This window comes from Scardinius erythrophthalmus (assembly GCF_964197995.2).
Source record: "Scardinius erythrophthalmus genome assembly, chromosome: 15".
Lineage (NCBI taxonomy): Eukaryota > Metazoa > Chordata > Actinopteri > Cypriniformes > Leuciscidae > Scardinius > Scardinius erythrophthalmus.
This window is the reverse complement of record NC_138235.1, coordinates 32,799,751-32,817,175: the sequence shown is the minus strand read 5'-3', so window position 1 is coordinate 32,817,175 and position 17,425 is coordinate 32,799,751. Positions and strand designations below refer to the sequence as shown.

General features: G+C 38.0%; 1 protein-coding gene across 1 annotated transcript in view; it reads left to right on the top strand.

Moving 5' to 3' along the window:
- spryd3 (SPRY domain containing 3) overlaps positions 1 to 17,425 on the top strand; it is a 47,218-nt gene that overhangs the window by 13,372 nt on the left and 16,421 nt on the right. Inside the window, exons 6-7 of the mRNA XM_081387186.1 lie at positions 2,432 to 2,620; positions 15,212 to 15,361. Coding sequence (XP_081243312.1) covers positions 2,432 to 2,620; positions 15,212 to 15,361 — 339 coding nt within the window. The remainder of the gene's footprint in view (positions 1 to 2,431; positions 2,621 to 15,211; positions 15,362 to 17,425) is intronic.

Genomic DNA, 17,425 nt, shown 5'->3' with positions numbered 1-17,425 from the left:
CAAATACACTCAAAATTATGTAAAATGCCCATCTTTGCAAGTATTTATGTAAACACAATCAGTTATCTTAAGTGAATGTAAACAAATGCAAACAAAGAAAACATGTTTAACAGTACATTCAGTCTTAAAGTGACAGAAGCCTAATAATACTGCTGCAGTTTGTGTCATTAATGTTAATCAAACAACAAAAGAAAAAGAAAGGATTCATCTGTATTTAATTTTTACAAAGAAGACTATCCAGTGTCTTAATTAATTACTAGTAATTAATTAAAGTAATTAGTTACATTTAATTACTTTGTGCAAGGTCCTTCTATAGAAACTGAATAGACTTTTTGAGGGTCAGCGTTCCAAATAAAAAGGAGGGGGGTTGTCAGTTTTACTGACTGTTTACTTGTCTTTTTTTGTAAATTAAATTTGAAGTTTAAAATCAAGCTTCCTTGTTCTGCATGTAAGCTATTTCAAATACATTGAGTGAGAAAACATTTAGGTGAGATAATTGTAATGGTAATTGATCAATATTTATATGTGACTAAAAGCTTACATTAAAATTATGTAAAATAATATAAAGCGACCGTGTCTCTTCAGAAGACTTGGGTTAAACCACTCCATTCATATTCATTTGAAGCTTAATTATGATTTCCTAGACTTTCAATGGTTGGACAAAAAAATATGAGATGATATTTAAAATATTTATATGGCAGTATATAGGGCAGTTTTCCCCCATGGTATTGAAAATTGAATTTAATATCGATATTTTTTTTAAGGTACCGCAGTTCGAAATTCCAGTATGGTGACAACACTACAGCACAGTCACTCTGATGCACACTACTGTTCAAAATTTTGGTTCAATAAGATTTTTCTTTGTGCAAGAAATGATTCAACTTTCTGTTCATCAAAGAATCCTGAAAAAGTAGCACAACTGTTTTCAGCTGATAACAATAAGAAGTGTTTCTTGAGCAGGAAATCATCATATTAGAATGATTTCTGAAAGATCATGTGACACTAAAGACTGGTAATATTTTAGAAAACAGTTATTCTAAATTCACAATATTATTGTTTTTACTGTATTTTTGATCAAATAAGTACATTAAGATTCATACTGACATATCACTGTGTGATATATGTATAGGCTACAGAGCATGTGAGCGGAGTGGAGTGGGAGCGGGCGGGCGGATCTTGGACAGAGCACAGAGCGGCATTTTTAAAAGGACGGAGCGTCGCCCTATTTGCCGCTCCAATTTCGCTCCGCTCACACCACGATTCTAAAGCATGCTCAGTCAAGCTAACAATGATAACGTGGTACAAGAAAACGAATGTGGAGACATCGTTTCAGTCAGTAAAGATTCATTTTGGAATCTAAAAAGAAAACATCTCTCCAAAACATGAAAGTGTGCTACGTGAACACTCTGGGAAGAAAGCAAAAGGTTAGCAAATTGAATACGGTAACTTGTAACAAAGTGTAAATTAAATATAGCGTAATTTTCAAACAATTGATACAAGCCAATTTAAATTTTAATCCTGCGCGCTGCGCAAAAGTTCAGTTATAAGAATTTATATTCTCAAAAGTTCAGTTATTAGCCTACTTTTAAAACATTTATGTATTTTTTTTTAAATATATTTTTGTTTATATTATTAGGCCCATTTATTCGTTTAATTTTACAGGACTTTTTATGTAGGCTATATTCCTTCTTACATAGGCCTAATTTGTCATTTGAAATAAAACATTTCTATTTGAAAAATGTTGTTGCTCATTAGTTCTTTAGGAGGTAAGGCTGTGGTCTAAGCTAAAAGTCATATACATGTAGATTTTTTTCCTTTTTTGGAGCGAGCGGGGGGCGATTTGAGTGGAGCGTGAAGCAAACTGCGTTGAGCGCTGAGCGATAATGAGCGGAGCGGCCTGATGTAGCTTTGAGCGGGGGAGCGGAGGGGTGAACAGTTCCGTGAGCGGAGATTCTCACCGCTCCACTCCGCTCACATGCTCTGATAGGCTATATATCATAAACTATTATAATGTCAAGTTGAATAAATGCATTTACAGTGTTAATTAAGTACAATTGTAAACTTTAACAGCACTGTGTAAATATAATCAGACACCGTATATTTACGCATTCTTTCACAAATTACATAACATCTACATCAAACTATGAATTCTATGTACCATTGTGTATAATGGTTTTGTTTATTACTCCATTATAGTGGTTACAAGAATCTGTAGAGCTGAAGTCTTTGAACACACAATAGTCTAGTCTTCTAATTGAGGGTTGTTTTCTGATGACTGGTTTTCCTGCAGGCCTGATAGAAGGACCAGGAGTGATACAGACATCATTTCAATGAGCAGTCTTTATTCTCAGTTATAATGTGCTGTAAAATAGTGGTTAGCTTTATGGAATGCTTTAACAGAGCTCTCTTTATGTGTATGTGTGAATGGAAGGTGGGGTCAGTGGTGGTGCCGGTGGCTCCAGATGGGCTTTTCCCTGCCATTGGCATGCACTCCCTCGGCGAAGAGGTACGGTTGGACCTGCAGGCGGAATGGGGTTCAGAGGAGGAGGACAGCGTCATGATGGTGGACAGCCATGAGGATGAATGGGCACGCCTGTATGATGTCAGAGTCAGCGGCACGGTGAGTGGGAGGGGTGGGGGGGCTATCGAAAACCAGACCAAATGTGTAGCCAATTAGTTTCAGAATCATTTTTTAATCTACAGGCCCTTTGAAAGTGTGACGGGTTGAGTGCAAGCATGGTGAAAGACTCTAAAGTAAACCATATTTTACACTGGGTTAATGGGAAGTCATATATGTTAGGAATTAGTGGTGCTTGCTAAGGCAAGAATCACGATTGCTGTTGCCATATGTAGGGTTAGGGATTGTAACAGGACTCAAATCTCAAGTATTGAACCTTGGTGCATGACTCGACAATAAGGTCTGCCCGATGGCGATCAGCGTGAAAGACACTCGGACCAGTTGACGGAACAGTCACTTGCCCGATCGGGCCAGTGCTGCATCTTCACGGAAGTTTATAATTTGCGCATTTTTAAGCCTTGCCAATTTAAATATTCAAGTGCATGTAGATGCGAAAGTAACTGGGTCTCTCAGTTTGGTACTCGCGCGCTGTATGATAAGTTTTGTGTGCGCAGATTATTTGTTCTTATTTTATTACTGATGGCATGTAACAATATTTCAAATTTAAATGAGTTTGGCTAGTGGTTTTAGTGTCATAACCTTATGTATTAAGGTTACATGGATCAAAAACAGCTAAAACAATTAACAACTAGGCCTGTTTTATTTTATTTTATTTATTTATAACTTTTTTTTGTGGTGGGGCCAGGCCAGTAGAAAAAAATCCCTCGCGTTGAGCCCTGATTGGTGTGGAACTAATCCTGCAACATTTGCATGGACATGAATGATGACGTTTTGCGGATAGTTTCTAAGCAGTTGAATGTACAGTTTCTGCCTGGTGTATGATGAAACTGGCTCATTGATTTGCAATGAAAGAGGAACATGAGCCATATCTAGAGACTTTCTAGTGGCATGTTTTGCACAGAGAAGTACCAGCCACATTTGCAATACCATGTTACTGCACTATATCCACAGTTGCTAATAAAATGTCCCAAAATAGCTTATTTCTTGCACTCCACCACATATTTACATGGCAGTGAAGTCAACCAGAGCACCATGACCTGTTTTCCTGGTAAGAGAGGATGCTGGCCATTGCCATAGAGTTCTGATTACCACCCACATTTGCTTTTACCTGGAAAATCAAGTCCTGCTATTTTTGTTCAGATTCTTCTTAAAATGTTGGGGTCAGTAATTTTTTACCCCCGGTTTCACAGACAAGGCTTAAGCATAGTTCCAGTCTAAAATGCACGTTTGAGCTGTTTTATTTTGTGTTAAGATGCACACCAGTAATGTTTTTTTCTAAGGCATGTTTATTAAAGCTACTTAAAAGCCCTATTTAAGCTAAAGCCTAATCCTGGCTTAATCAAAGCCCTGTCTGTGAACCCGGCCCTAATGTTTTTAAAGTCTCTTATGCTCACCAAAGCTGAATTTATTCAATAAATGTTATGAAATGTTGTTACAAATAACTGTTCTATTTTAATGTATTTCAATGTATTTTAAAAAATGTATTTTCAGCAGTCATTACTCCACTCTTCAGTGTCCCTTGATCCTTTAGAAAATTTCTTATCAATTTTGAAAACAGTTAAAAGCTTTTGACAGAGCTGCTTAATATGTTTGTGGAAACCATGAAAATAGAAATCTTTTAAAACATTATAAATGTCTTCACTCTCACTTTTGATTAATTTTAATGTTTCTTTGTTAAACAAAAGTATACATTTCTTAAAAAAAAAAAAAATCTAACTGACCCCAGACTTTTAAATGATAGTGTTATTGCGATAAATAAGGTCTGTGTTCTCAGCACTCAAGCCTTTTAGTGTTACTTTGATGTAATCCTGGCTTGAAGTATTTTGAGTCATCATACCTCACAGGTTTGCCCCAATAAATTCTGACATGAATGATGTGAATCCAAAAACCACACATTACTTTACTTCCTGTCAGCCATTTACTAAGTTGACATTATCATTCTTAGAAAAAAAAAACACCTGGAGGAACACAGTGATAGAAGAGTCTGCCGAACTCAAGCGTGTGTGCTGTTGTGACTGAGTGGAGGGAATTGCTTGCTGGAGGCAACGTTTTTTCACCCATAATTCCTTAGAGTAGTGTTTAGATAAAGTTGAAAGGAACAAGCAGGCTTGTGTTCGGGTTGGTTAAAGAGTAAAAACCTCACAATAGAGTGAGACTCTGGATCCAAGAGACCAAAAAAGTGCAGGGTACAGATGTTCTTCTAGGAAAGGATTGTGCACCCATCATGCTCACCTTCCCATCTGATGCCCTGGACCTTCTGAGGCATATTAATGCTATACTGAGGTCATGAAAGCATACAGCATAAAGTGCCGCACTGTCGTTATGCTTTACTGGGCTGATGGCACGAACCGGGCAGCGCCGGCCAGAACTGGCACTAGACCAGCTTGTAAAAACTCAATAAGAGGACTTATGGGGTGCCAAGGAATCTTTTTGCCTGTTTAAAATGTGGTTGAAGGTTTTCTCAGCTGTGTGCCTTCTCTGTGAGTCCTGTTGGCTTGGTGAGAAGGTGTCCCAAGACTTATAGACTCTGCTGATAAGGGCATGTTTTGACAAGATAGAACCAAGTCCTAATGCCCCATGGTTTAATTTCCACATTAGTCAGCATCAAGTAAGTTTCTTTGAGATTGGCGATCTCCCTACTAGATAGATTTTGTGCAGAGCACTCCTCGCCATCAGCAGTATGCTAATAGTAAAGTGTAGGTTTGATGGCTGAGGTTCATCAGGCAGCTTTTGACGATACTCATCTCCTAGTCTTAAGGCACGATCTAATGTAAACCAAAACTTAAAGTGTTCTTTAGCAATCTGTCACAAGAGTCCATTTTGTGGTCTGTCTCTGATGGATCCAACTTACTGTCTGCGTTTTTCAGAACTCCTCCAGTCATTCCTTCCATATATGGAGCAGTTCTTGTCTTTCGGTGATAGTTTCTAGTAGGAACACATTCTCATTCGGTGGTAAAATGAATTAGAAATGTCTGTCTTTCAGTAAGCCTTTTGGAAAAACAAGTATATCAGTATAGATATCAACATCAGTATCTTCGTTAAACCATCTTTGTTTATTTATCAAACAACGCCAGCTGAGTTTTACGAACTTTTACGTGATGTCGCCATAGAACTATGCAGTGAATTTATTACAGGGACAAACCTTAAACGACCTGGGTAAAGGAGAAATTCACCCAGTGATGGAAGCTCTGTCATCATTTAATCTCTTTGGAATACAAAATGAGACATTAGCACATTTGCTCATTTATACTTGGTGCGTCATCCTGGGATTGACGTCAATGGCACCAAACCCTATTGTTCCGATTGGTGATTGTGACATGGTAAGAATGGGAAATTAGCATTTTAGGACATCACCTTAAATAAAAGAAAGTCATACAGGTTTGGAATAACACAAGGGTGAGTAAATGATGACAGAGTTTACATTTATTGAGGAATCATCCCTTTAAGTGCTCTTGCGGAAGTGCCGGCAGATCTGATTACAGTAGCACTAATTTGCTCTGTTCTTCTACTGTTCACGTTTACATTCATTAAAATCACAGGGCCACCCCTGTTTAGATGAGAAAATATCGCATTCTGACACGCTGCTAAGCGCCGTCATAGTGTTGTTCACAAACACTCCTTGATTTCCTTTTTTTATTTATTTACTGTCTATGGTTTGTCATTCGTCTTCATGCATGTGATAACATGGGAATATTTTGATGTGCGAAATAGTGTGATTCACAGTTATAATAGATTGTGCGAGATGTCTCTTACAACAGCTCATCATGGCCTTTCCTCCTTCTGAGTGCCCACATAGCTACAATAAACTTTATAACCTGTAGTTGATTAAAATGTAATGCAATGCACTTACTGCCTCAGATGCGGCCATTCTGATGACGGACTGGTCAAAAACCTTGTAACTTAACTTTTGGTAAAATGTTAGTAATATGATGACACATGCAAATGTCTGACCATATATAAAGCCACAATAACAACTTTGGCAACACAGGGGTAAAACATTTTTAAAGCATTTTTTTCCATTTCCTGAAAAGTAGCATTTTTGGATATAGATATATATATATAATATACAAGGACAATATATAAAAGTTGTTCCTAGAACTAAAATCGTTCCCAGTTCCTGCACAGAACACGCCAAAAAGCATGATATTTTCACAATTAGTTCAAGGAACTGTGAAAAGGATCCTCCGGTGTGAAAGCCCCTTTTGTGAGCATAAGAGACTTCTTTCAAAAACATTATTATTTTTTCTTTGCACAATCTGGGATATCACACAGATCAGTGCTGTCCAGATGAGATTATTGGTTTCAGTGGAAGATCCCTTTCACAGATGAATTGTGGGAAACTGAAGATTTGCTGACTCCTTCACTTCTCTTTCCAGTTAGCCTGTGTAAAGCCACTAATTAGCCCATTTCCATCACATTTAAGTGGTCTTTCTGGGTTATTCTGGAAATTCTGGGTTAAATTTAGCATTAGTTTTACTGGATCTGGCAACTTTAAACAGTACTATGTCTGCCGCCGTTTCTGGTTATAATTAATGCATGAAAACAATCACATCATCAGAAAGAGATAATTACAATCAAATGATATGGAAAATGGTGGATTAGTATGATTTACTCAGACCCATAAATCTTTAGATTAGCCATGATATGTGTAGCCAACATCTACAGCATGCAATCTCGCATTGAGCAAAATTGAGCAATGAATTGTCACACATAGGTCAGCCCTGCCTTTGTATGTGTCTTCGTGTTATGAGGAGGCGTTTGGCTGGCGCCGCTGTGTACGTGCGGTTCTATGCGAACGCATGGCAGAGATCAGTTTAGCTGTTACTACAGCAGAGCCTCTGCCCACCGACTAATCTCCCTACGGCTCTGTGGCCGCCAGACAGCAACCTGGACTACTGCACACTTTACCCGGCATACACATCCACACCAATGCTAGCTTACACGTACTCACTTCCAAGGCCTTACATACTTTTATACTCATGCATTGCACATACACTGACTCACACGCACGCTTATGAGCTGGTTGGGAGTGATAACGTCTGAGAATGCTGGCTTCAGAGCAAAGATTTATGGTCATAGCCTCTTTGGCCCTTTGTCTTTTTTTTAAAAACACTTCAGCTCAGAGTGTTTGTGGTTTCATCAGGGCTGGCAATGTTGCTGAGTGTCTGAAACTGAAGGGGTGACTCAAAGGGTTCAGCCCATTACTGTACGTTCCCCCGTCCCAGTCAGAGAAATGAATTAATCTTAATGTTGTACACAAGAATGAATGACAGTCCTCAAGCCTTCTGGCGCTGTAGATGTGACTGTAGCCTGGTTAATTCTGGTTAGGCTTTTGGAGCCACACTCTTACAATTAAGTCTGGACGGGAATACATTATTCATTATCGTTATGGCCGCTTTAACTGTATTACTGTAACACTAACCACTGTCAGACGTGTTTCATAGTTTCATCTTGAATAATCTACCAGGGAAATCTGTTTCTGTCCTGTTCTTTTCTTCTTCTTTTTTTACACAACATCCCTACAGGGCAGTTGGATACAGTTTTCTGTATTTCCATTCGGTTTTGAGTTGATGAACCTTTAGTGTCCATTTCAATGGACGGTCTTTTTGGTTAGCCTGAGTTCATCTGTTTCCCACAACAGGACACTTTCAATTGAACTCAGTGTGTGAGAACACTGGAACATCACTTCAACCCTTGAACGGAACTTGAAAGTGTGAGAAAAAAGGAAATAATGACTTATCTGTAGCAGGGAGAGGCTGTTAACCTGCTTTAACATGTAATTTCCGTAGGGTTTGCATCCTTTTTGATAAAAAAAATAAGATAAGTTGACCCGAAGTTCTCAGCACCATTCTGTTGTGAAATCGCATGAAAATTGCAAAAATAAATTCCAGACCTAACAGTGATCCTCACTGCGGCAGATCTTTGGGAAAGGAAATAATTGTGACTACTTACTTTATGGGTGGATTTGTTTCTCACTTCTGTTAACTTTACAAAAAGGTCCGATTCTTATAGCCAACATGAACTAACAATGAAAAATATATTTTTTATAGCATGCAATTAATCTTTGAGATGGTATTTAATTAAAATAGTTGTTCATTATTCATTTATGTTAGTTCACAGTACATTAACTGATGTTAACAGATGCAACTTTTGATTTTCAAAATGTATTGGTAACTTTTGAAATTGATGTTAAATAAAAATTAATAGATGGTGCCTAAGTACTGTTCGTTGTTATTTCATATCAACTAATAGAATCTTAAAAGAAAGGGTTACCAACTAAAATGTCATTAAGTTTAATCATTGATGACCCCTGTTTAGTTTTGGGGTCTCTTTTTTTTTGTTTTGTCTTTAGTTAAATATTTCTCACCATCTGGTTAAAAGTGAATAAATGTTCTGAAAAACGTTTTTATTTTTAATTTTTTCTTAAAAAGCGAAACTGCGTTACGCGGTTTAGCTGCGCAGCATGGACCGTTTATCATTTCGGAGCAATAATAATGCAGCACTAGCTCAGAACAGGTTTTTCTCAGGTTATGCAGTGAAAAATTAGCGCCGAAAAGGCGTGGACACAGTAATTTTTGCGGCTGACCTTAATGCATAAGCATTTGTAGGAGTTTCCTTTTCAGGCGCAAAATTTATGGGAGACGAGTATTTAAATGAGTCACGCAAGGTGATTTACTAAGGTTTGCGCTTGTCAATGTACTGGTGTTTGCGCCATTATTTACCGCCCCCCCAAAAAAGCATGTCTTAAACCAGACACTACCTGCCAGATTGCGTTCGTCATTATGGGAATTATCTGACTGCGTCTGTGTTCTTTAATTTGCGCATCGTCAGTAGATCACGCGCAGAACTTTCCACTCCTGTCGGCGCTGTTTTGGAATTGTGCTCTCATGATAAATTGCCCTGTTTAGTAAATCTGCCCCTTAGTGGCAAACAATTAATTTTATTTAAAAACAAAAAGACATGAAATTACCAGTATAACCAGTAGATGGTGGGAGACGAGCACTTATTTTATATACATAGAAATTTACGTACTAGCTTAACTTGCTTTCTATGTAAAAAAAAAAGTGTGATACTATAGATTAGAATGACAGTAGTGCATTTAATAAGAGTATATATATTTAAATTTTGCTAATAAAAATTTGTTACTGTTAATAAAAGTTAATTTCATCTGCATCTCAATTGAAGCTCAGTGCTTTACAATAAAATTTCCAATAAAAACATGTAATATTATTATTAGCTGCACTTATTAATGCGAAACAATAATTACTTTATGATTTACATCATCTTTATGATTAAAAATCCACCAAGCGCTACCGAACAGGTGCTGGCGCCACCATCTGTAGAACTTGGTGGAACCGGTGCTACTGCTCTCAAATGTTAGTCTGGAGCCCTTGTAGCAGTTTATTTTTAACTCCTCCGTCATTTCAGCATGAACTAATCAAAAGGAAACCAAAAGAATTTTGTGGTGGATATTGTTTTTCGGATTTTTTTTTTGTTGTTGTTTTTTTTTTGTGGAGATTTGCAGAGCCATCTAAGTGTGTAAATGTATTTTATCACGCTATGTCAAACAGCATCAGTTGCAGCAGTACTTTGGCAGGAGTGAATGATTATGGTTGGGCAGCATCTTCCCTGCCTCAATAACTGGTAGTGATAGTTGGATCTATTAAAAGGTGGTGAAAGACACCACAGACTAGGCCACCGTTGAGATTTCCAGCTAAACACTAGTAGTTTTATTTTGAAGAAATGCATGGGGCTCAGTTTTGATTACATAATATTCATAAGAACATAAAGAGTTCTATTTTTATATTTTGAAAAATACTAATTACTAAGTAATTTTGAGGAATACTGAATCTGGTTTTGTGAAGTGAAATGATTTAAAGCATGCTCACATTTAGTCTAAAACTACAAGAACCATCATGTTTACTTTACATAGCGCACACAATGCCTCTGGGCTCCCAATTTCTCTCAACATGGGGACAGGAGAGCTGTCAATAAATAAGAAAACAAAATCACTTGTACTTGTTTTAAAAAAGTAACTCTCAGATATTTTGTTGTAATGCATTACTCGTTACATGAAAAAGTAATCTAATTATATAACTCGCATTACTTTTAATGCGTTAGCCCCAACGCTGGTAATGAATACATTTTTCACTCTGTCTCTCGATTTAAACGTGTGGCTTTGGTGCTTCTCAAACACCCACTGTTATGATTGGCTAATATCTTTGCATAGGAAATTAGTATGCTGACAACATTTAAAATTATCCAGTCAAACAGTGAAGGGTTTATAAATCTGCATGTAGCTGTTTTTCTAGCCCAGGTAGTTTTACTGCACCCTAAGCCATAAATATTAAATATCCATCAACAGATGCTTTACATTACATTATGGCTTGGGTGCTGGCAAAGTCCTTTTTAAGGAAAGTTGATTCACTCTGTGGCCATATTTGCAACACCATCCAAGACCAAGTCCTATCTACTTGAATGGGGGAGTCCTGAAATCTTATGAGTCTCCTTCAGAAAGTCATGCTGGTTTCCACAGCCAGCAGCGACAACTTTTTAACTTGTCTTGGCGTCTTAAAAACGTGCTAGCGATGCACACAGTAATGGTCAAAGACATCTGTCAAGTGCATGTTTATGTAGAAAAATAATTAAAAACAGTGCAGACTGACATGTTTTTGCTTTCTCGCAGCTAGACACAGCAGAGTGGACATGACATGCTGAACTTATTTTAACTTCTTGAAAACTGTAGCTTTTTGTGTGTAGGAACAGTATGGAGATGATGATATGAAAGTAGACATTGGTGTGTCCTTTATCTAAAAAATAAATGAAGGAATAGGGATATTCCTGCCACATCTTGTCCTAAAAACATTTAAGAATTATACTGGGATACCATGATGTAAACATACCAAATACTTTTCTATCATAGATCATATGAAGTCATTTTGTTTTGCTTTTTAGGACTGTTCCCAGCACTCCACAAAAAGGAATCTGCATGTTGAGGCTTTTAATATATTGTGTCAATTAGACAAGCAGCTGAATGCCAAGTTAGGCTTAACACTATGAAGAAGTAAGGATAAAATGTGTTTAGACTGACTTTTAGTAACTGCTAGCCGACAGACAACTTGTAACGACATCATCTGATGCTGTCAAAACATAGATCTTATTTTAAAGGCTGAAGACAAGTAATGAACGAGACAAACATCTCCGTGGCTCCAATTGTAGGCGTCTCCCTCTTTATGTCCTCCACCTTTTCCACATTCTCCGTACTCTGACAGGAAGTTGTGGGGCTTGCTCGCAATGTTGCACCTGTTGCCGGGGCAGCGGGTCAACAAAACAAGCTGCCGCCTCCACACAGGTCTGGGGATGGTGACGTTCGAGAGCATATCAGATCTGTCAGCGCTGTCATTCAAGCATGCTGGGAGCTGTTGAGAGCCGTTAGGAGTGGTATAAAGGTAGACAACCTTCCCATTACTCAGCATCAAGGAGGCAGGAATGTGTGACTAGGTGCAATTTTGCCTCCATCCCTCAACTGAGCAGGCAACTGTCCTGGCACGAAAACTTGAAGATGTTGATGTTGAAAAGAAGAGTCGGGTGTGGGCTGAAATAAAGCACTACTTTGCGTCTATAAAAAGCAACACATGATTAATACTGATTAATGGATTTCAGCCCTTCGGTGGGGGCATTCTCCATTGAGCATCAGGAGATGAGAAGAGAATAACTTCTGTTTGTGAAACACACATTCTTCCATATTGAACACTGATCGGTTTAGTTGGAATGATCAACCCTGCTTTGATCAAAGTGATGCCTGATTGTTTGCAGGATTGTGCGTCTTACTTTCTGTAGTTCATCAGTGTTTTTGATTTCAGTTTGGGATATTCTTGGACGACTCAAGGCAATCTGTTCCTGCCTGTTTAATGGCTGCTTTTGTCTTTTGCACGCACTTTTCTGTGTTTTATAAAACGTGTGGTCATAACCGGCATGTTGCGGTACGAGGCCCTTTGTCAGAGTCTCCTCCTGACCTGCAGTCATTTACCGGCGTAAACAAGAATAGCAAAGACTGTTGTAGATGGCATCAGAGAAATCTTTCCATTGCACCTGACCAACAAAGTGCCGATTCCGTCAATGCAAACGGAAATTTTGAAGTAATTAATGACAACCAGTTGTAATCTGAAAGTAATCATGATGATGTGTTGTGAGTTTAGAAGCTGTGTGGCCAGAAACAGAACATGAGAGAAAGGCAGTAGCTTTTTTAGGCATCATAGGCATGTGGTTCCCAAAAGTGCTGTCTAGGTTGGCAACTCATTAGGCTTAAGTTTGTGTCCTTTTTGATCATTCAGAAGTCATATGACGGGCAAAAATGTTGTCTAGGTTTCAATCTGAAGCTGAAGTTTAAATTGAACCTTTGAATGTGCACATGATGCCCAAAAATGATGTCTTGATTGGCAGTTTACTAGTTTCTGATTCGTACTGTAGAAGAGCACTCATATCATGCCAAAAAATTTTGTTAAGGTTGTAATCTTAAGTGTAATGATGTCTAAATAGGCAGCTCAGTAGTGTTCTCCTTTTTGACCATTTAAACAATTGGCATGCCCAAAATTGCTGTTCATGTTTTAACCCGAGTTAAAAACTTAATTTAATCTCCAATAATACAGTCTTAAGTTGGCGACTCACTAGGTTTTAACTTGTTGAAGTTTTGGATGTTCAAGAATGCATTTGATAACCAGTCTAGTTTTGGGCTTTAAATTGAACGTTACAGAAATGCATATGATGTCCAAAGAAGCCATTTGGGTTGGCAGTTCATTAGGTTTGGCCACATTTTTGTCCCTTTGGACATATGATGCTAAAAGTGTCATCTATTAGGCAGCTCTCAATGTTTAACCTAAAGTGTTGAAGATTTGGCCTTTGAATTGAATGGTTGAAGGTTGAGATGGTCTATAGGAGATGGCTCAACCTGGCATTAAAAGTAGTTTCACCATCTTAAAATCTAATTAAACCTCTTAATCTGCCACATACAGTCACAACAGTAAAAAAGACCTTCATGCATGCAAGTGATGAAATGTTTTCCATTTGTATTTCATAATATGACAGAAATGGTATCTCTTGCCATGTCAAAAGTGTTCCATTGGTGAATTTCTTTTCGTAGGTGGGGCTGTCGATACCACTCACATGTCTGTAATTGAAAGATCTTGCCCCACCCTCGGTATTCCATGAACGTATTGAAGACATGTCAACCTTTTTGTCTTCTCTAATAATCTTATTACACCTTTCCTAACACACCTGATGGGAAAAAAATCAGTCAGAATATGTGTCATCACTGCTGTGTTTGAGTTTGCCCATACTTGATCTAATTTATTGTCGATTATTTTTCTAAATATTCTTCTTATATTATTCTCAAGTGCCTTTATCTCAAAACACCAATCAGGGTTTGTTTTTCTTTATAAATGTATGTGTGTATGTATATATATATATATTAGATTTATTAGATTTAAAAAAATACAGTAAAACAGTAATATTGTGAAATATTATTACAATTTTACATAACTGTTTTCTATTTTAATATATTTTAAACTGTAATGTATTCCTGTGTTGGCAAAGCTGAATTTTCAGCATCATTACTCCAGTCTTCAGTGTCACATGATCCTTCAGAAATCATTTTAATATGATGATTTGCTGCTCAAGAAACATTTAATAATATTATCAATGTTGAAAACAGTTGTGCTGCTTAATATTTATGTGGAAACGGTGATTGATTTTTTTCAGGATTCTTTGATAAATAGAAAGTTAAAAAGAACAGCATATATTTGTTATATAATTATTTTGTATTAATGTAAACGTCTTTATGGTCACATTTAATTAATTTAATTCATTCTTGCTAAATAAAAGTATTAATTTCTTTACTTACTTTAATCTTACTGACATCACACTAATTTATCTGAAATGTAAGCTTGGCCAGGTGTGTTTACAGCACATCATTTACTAATAATTCATAATTCATTACATTTATATAGCACTTTTCTAGGTACTCAAAGCGCTTTACATAGAAGGGTGAATCTCCTCAACCAACACAAATGTGCAGCATCCACCTAGATGATGCGATGGCAGCCATAGTGCGCCTGAACGTCCAGCACACACCAGCTTATTGGTGGAGAGGAGACAGTGATGAAGCCAATCACTATATGGTGATGATTAGGAGGCCATCATGGGAAAATGCCTATGGGCAAATTTGGCCAGGATGCCAGGGTTAAACCCCTACTCTTTTTTTTTTTTTTTTTTTTTTTTTTTTTTTTTTTTCTCGAATGACATCCTGGGATTTTTAATGCCCACAGAGAGTCAGGACCTCGGTTAAATGTCTCATCTGATGGACTACTCACAGCCAGGCTGACTATTTTTGTAGATTAATTTGGTTTATGCCAAGTTACGCTTTAAACTGACCAGATAATCCACCCAACAAATCCTGTTTACTTCTATATGAGCAAACAGCTGAAATCTCGAGATGACAACATTTCTAATGATGTCTAATACGCTATAATGTATCTAAATTAAGTCTGATTAAGGCTATGATATGTTCTGCCACAGCTTCTGGAATATGTTGGGAAAGGGAAGAGCATCATGGATGTGGGTCTGGCCCAGGCCCGGCAGCCCCTCACAACACGAAGTCACTACTTTGAAGTGGAGATTGTGGATTCTGGAGAAAAGTGCTACATCGCCCTGGGCCTGGCAAGAAGAGTAAGTCAATTGTGTTATTATTCCTCATTTAAAAGTTACTTCTGATAAAAGTGTTTGCAAAATCGATTAATGTAGGGAAGTGCATGCACACATGCATGACATTTCCCATCCTTCGTTATATTCTCCTAAATGCTCTGTAATACTTGTCACATTTCATCATGCATTGCGAATGCCATTTAGATGCCATTTAGTTTTTTTAAAGGTATTTTTGGCAATGGTAAAGTATTTAGATCAAATTCCCAGTGGTTTTGGCCTGAACAAGAATGGTTGTGTACAGTAAGCATTGGATATATACCAATATTGCAAATGCGGCTCCACAACAGTGCAACCTCATAACAGTTACAGTTTGACAGGCCCTGAGGCACAGTATGCAAATAAAACAGTGGTTTGAGAGAATCACCTTGCTGTCAAGCTCAAATGAATCACTCACTCCTCTGTCATCATTTACTCATCCTCTAGTTTTTCTCATTACTTTTTTACTGTCATAACTTTTCCATAACTTTGTTTCTTCTGTCAAATGAGGGGCTTTCGCAGCGGAGGAACTTTTCACAGTTCCTATAACTAATGGCTGAAGTGCCTGCTTTTTGTGGCGTGTTCACACTGCAGGACCTGGGAAAGATTTTAGTTCTAGTAACGCCTTTTAGGGGGGCTAAATTAGCTCCTACTTGAGTATAGTCTAACCCAGCACAATAGGAACTACCAGTGACATGAGTGTAAAAAGCCGTGTAAACATAGTTCACATACTGACTCTACAAACTAACTCCACAAACACGTTTTTCTCAGCCTTGATGATATGTTGTCATGACGCAAGTTGTCATAGCAGATTTCGTCTCTTCAGGCCCTTCTACACGGAGCGCGATTAGGCGATGCGAATGTACGTCATGATGACGCTCTTGAATCGAAACAGTAGTTCCCTATGGAGCTATTCTCACCTGCCACAATCAATCGCAGCACGTCCTGTATGTCAAAAGTGTGAGAGTAGTGGTGGCGCTGTTTTGAAAGGTATTCCGGAAGAGAGAAGAGAATGAATGTTAACATTGGTGTTTGAGAACAGATTTATACTTGCATGTTTTTTATACAGATAATAATTTTTATTCATTTTTCACTGAATTATGTGATTTGAAGAGCTTGATACAGCGTACAGTCACAGAGCGTGGTTTTGTTCCGTGCGTGTATGTTGTGAGTCAGGAAGCTTGTCTGCTCTAGAGCCGTCAATCATAGTATATGATCATAACTCCTGCCCTTCCGAATGATGACGTTGTTTTAATTTCCTCGTTCTGAGTTCTGCATGGTTCCGCTCATTAAGAACTGAGAGAAACGTTTCTACAGATGAAACATGAAGCCAAACAAAAATATGATTACGGCGATATATGTTCTGTATGTGTTTTTCATGCGGCTCGGGGTATTTTTATAACAAAGAATGAGAAATGCTAAAACACTAAAAATAATGCATCTCTGCCAAATAATGCATTCTCAGCGCCATCTTTTGTGCAGGCGTGAATTAGCTGAAGGCAATCAGTTGTTTCCTGTTCAGTGTTAAAACTCTGTTCGTCGGTGATTCGCTTTATCACGCCATGCTCAGACAGTGTGAAAGGGCCTTTAGCCCTCCTTTTTAATCTTTCAAATCGCGTAACTTAAACGACTACATTCCATCTCAGTTATCACGAAACCCACGACACACAACAAAAACACAGCTCTGATCACAGTGTCCTCCATCCTGCAGTTGTTTATGTCGCGCTTAAATGACGTCGCTGTCGGCCAGCTTACGTCATTTTAGAGTTCCTACTGGCGGTGCGAATACAACCAGGAAAATGGCTCTAGGTGAAATGTAGTTTCCTTGGGCACCACCCTGGTAGCTAGTTCCTATAACCACCCTGTTTGAAAGCCCCTATGTTGACCAGTGGCTGTCAAGTAGGGCTGTGCCGGTCAACTTGACAACCGCACCACCACGATGGCTGAGTAGCACTGGCGGTTTTGTTTTTTTGTTTGTTTTACATGAATATTATGACAGGAGTGAAGCACAAAGCTTTGTATACAAAATAAATAATAGGTTAGCAATTAACT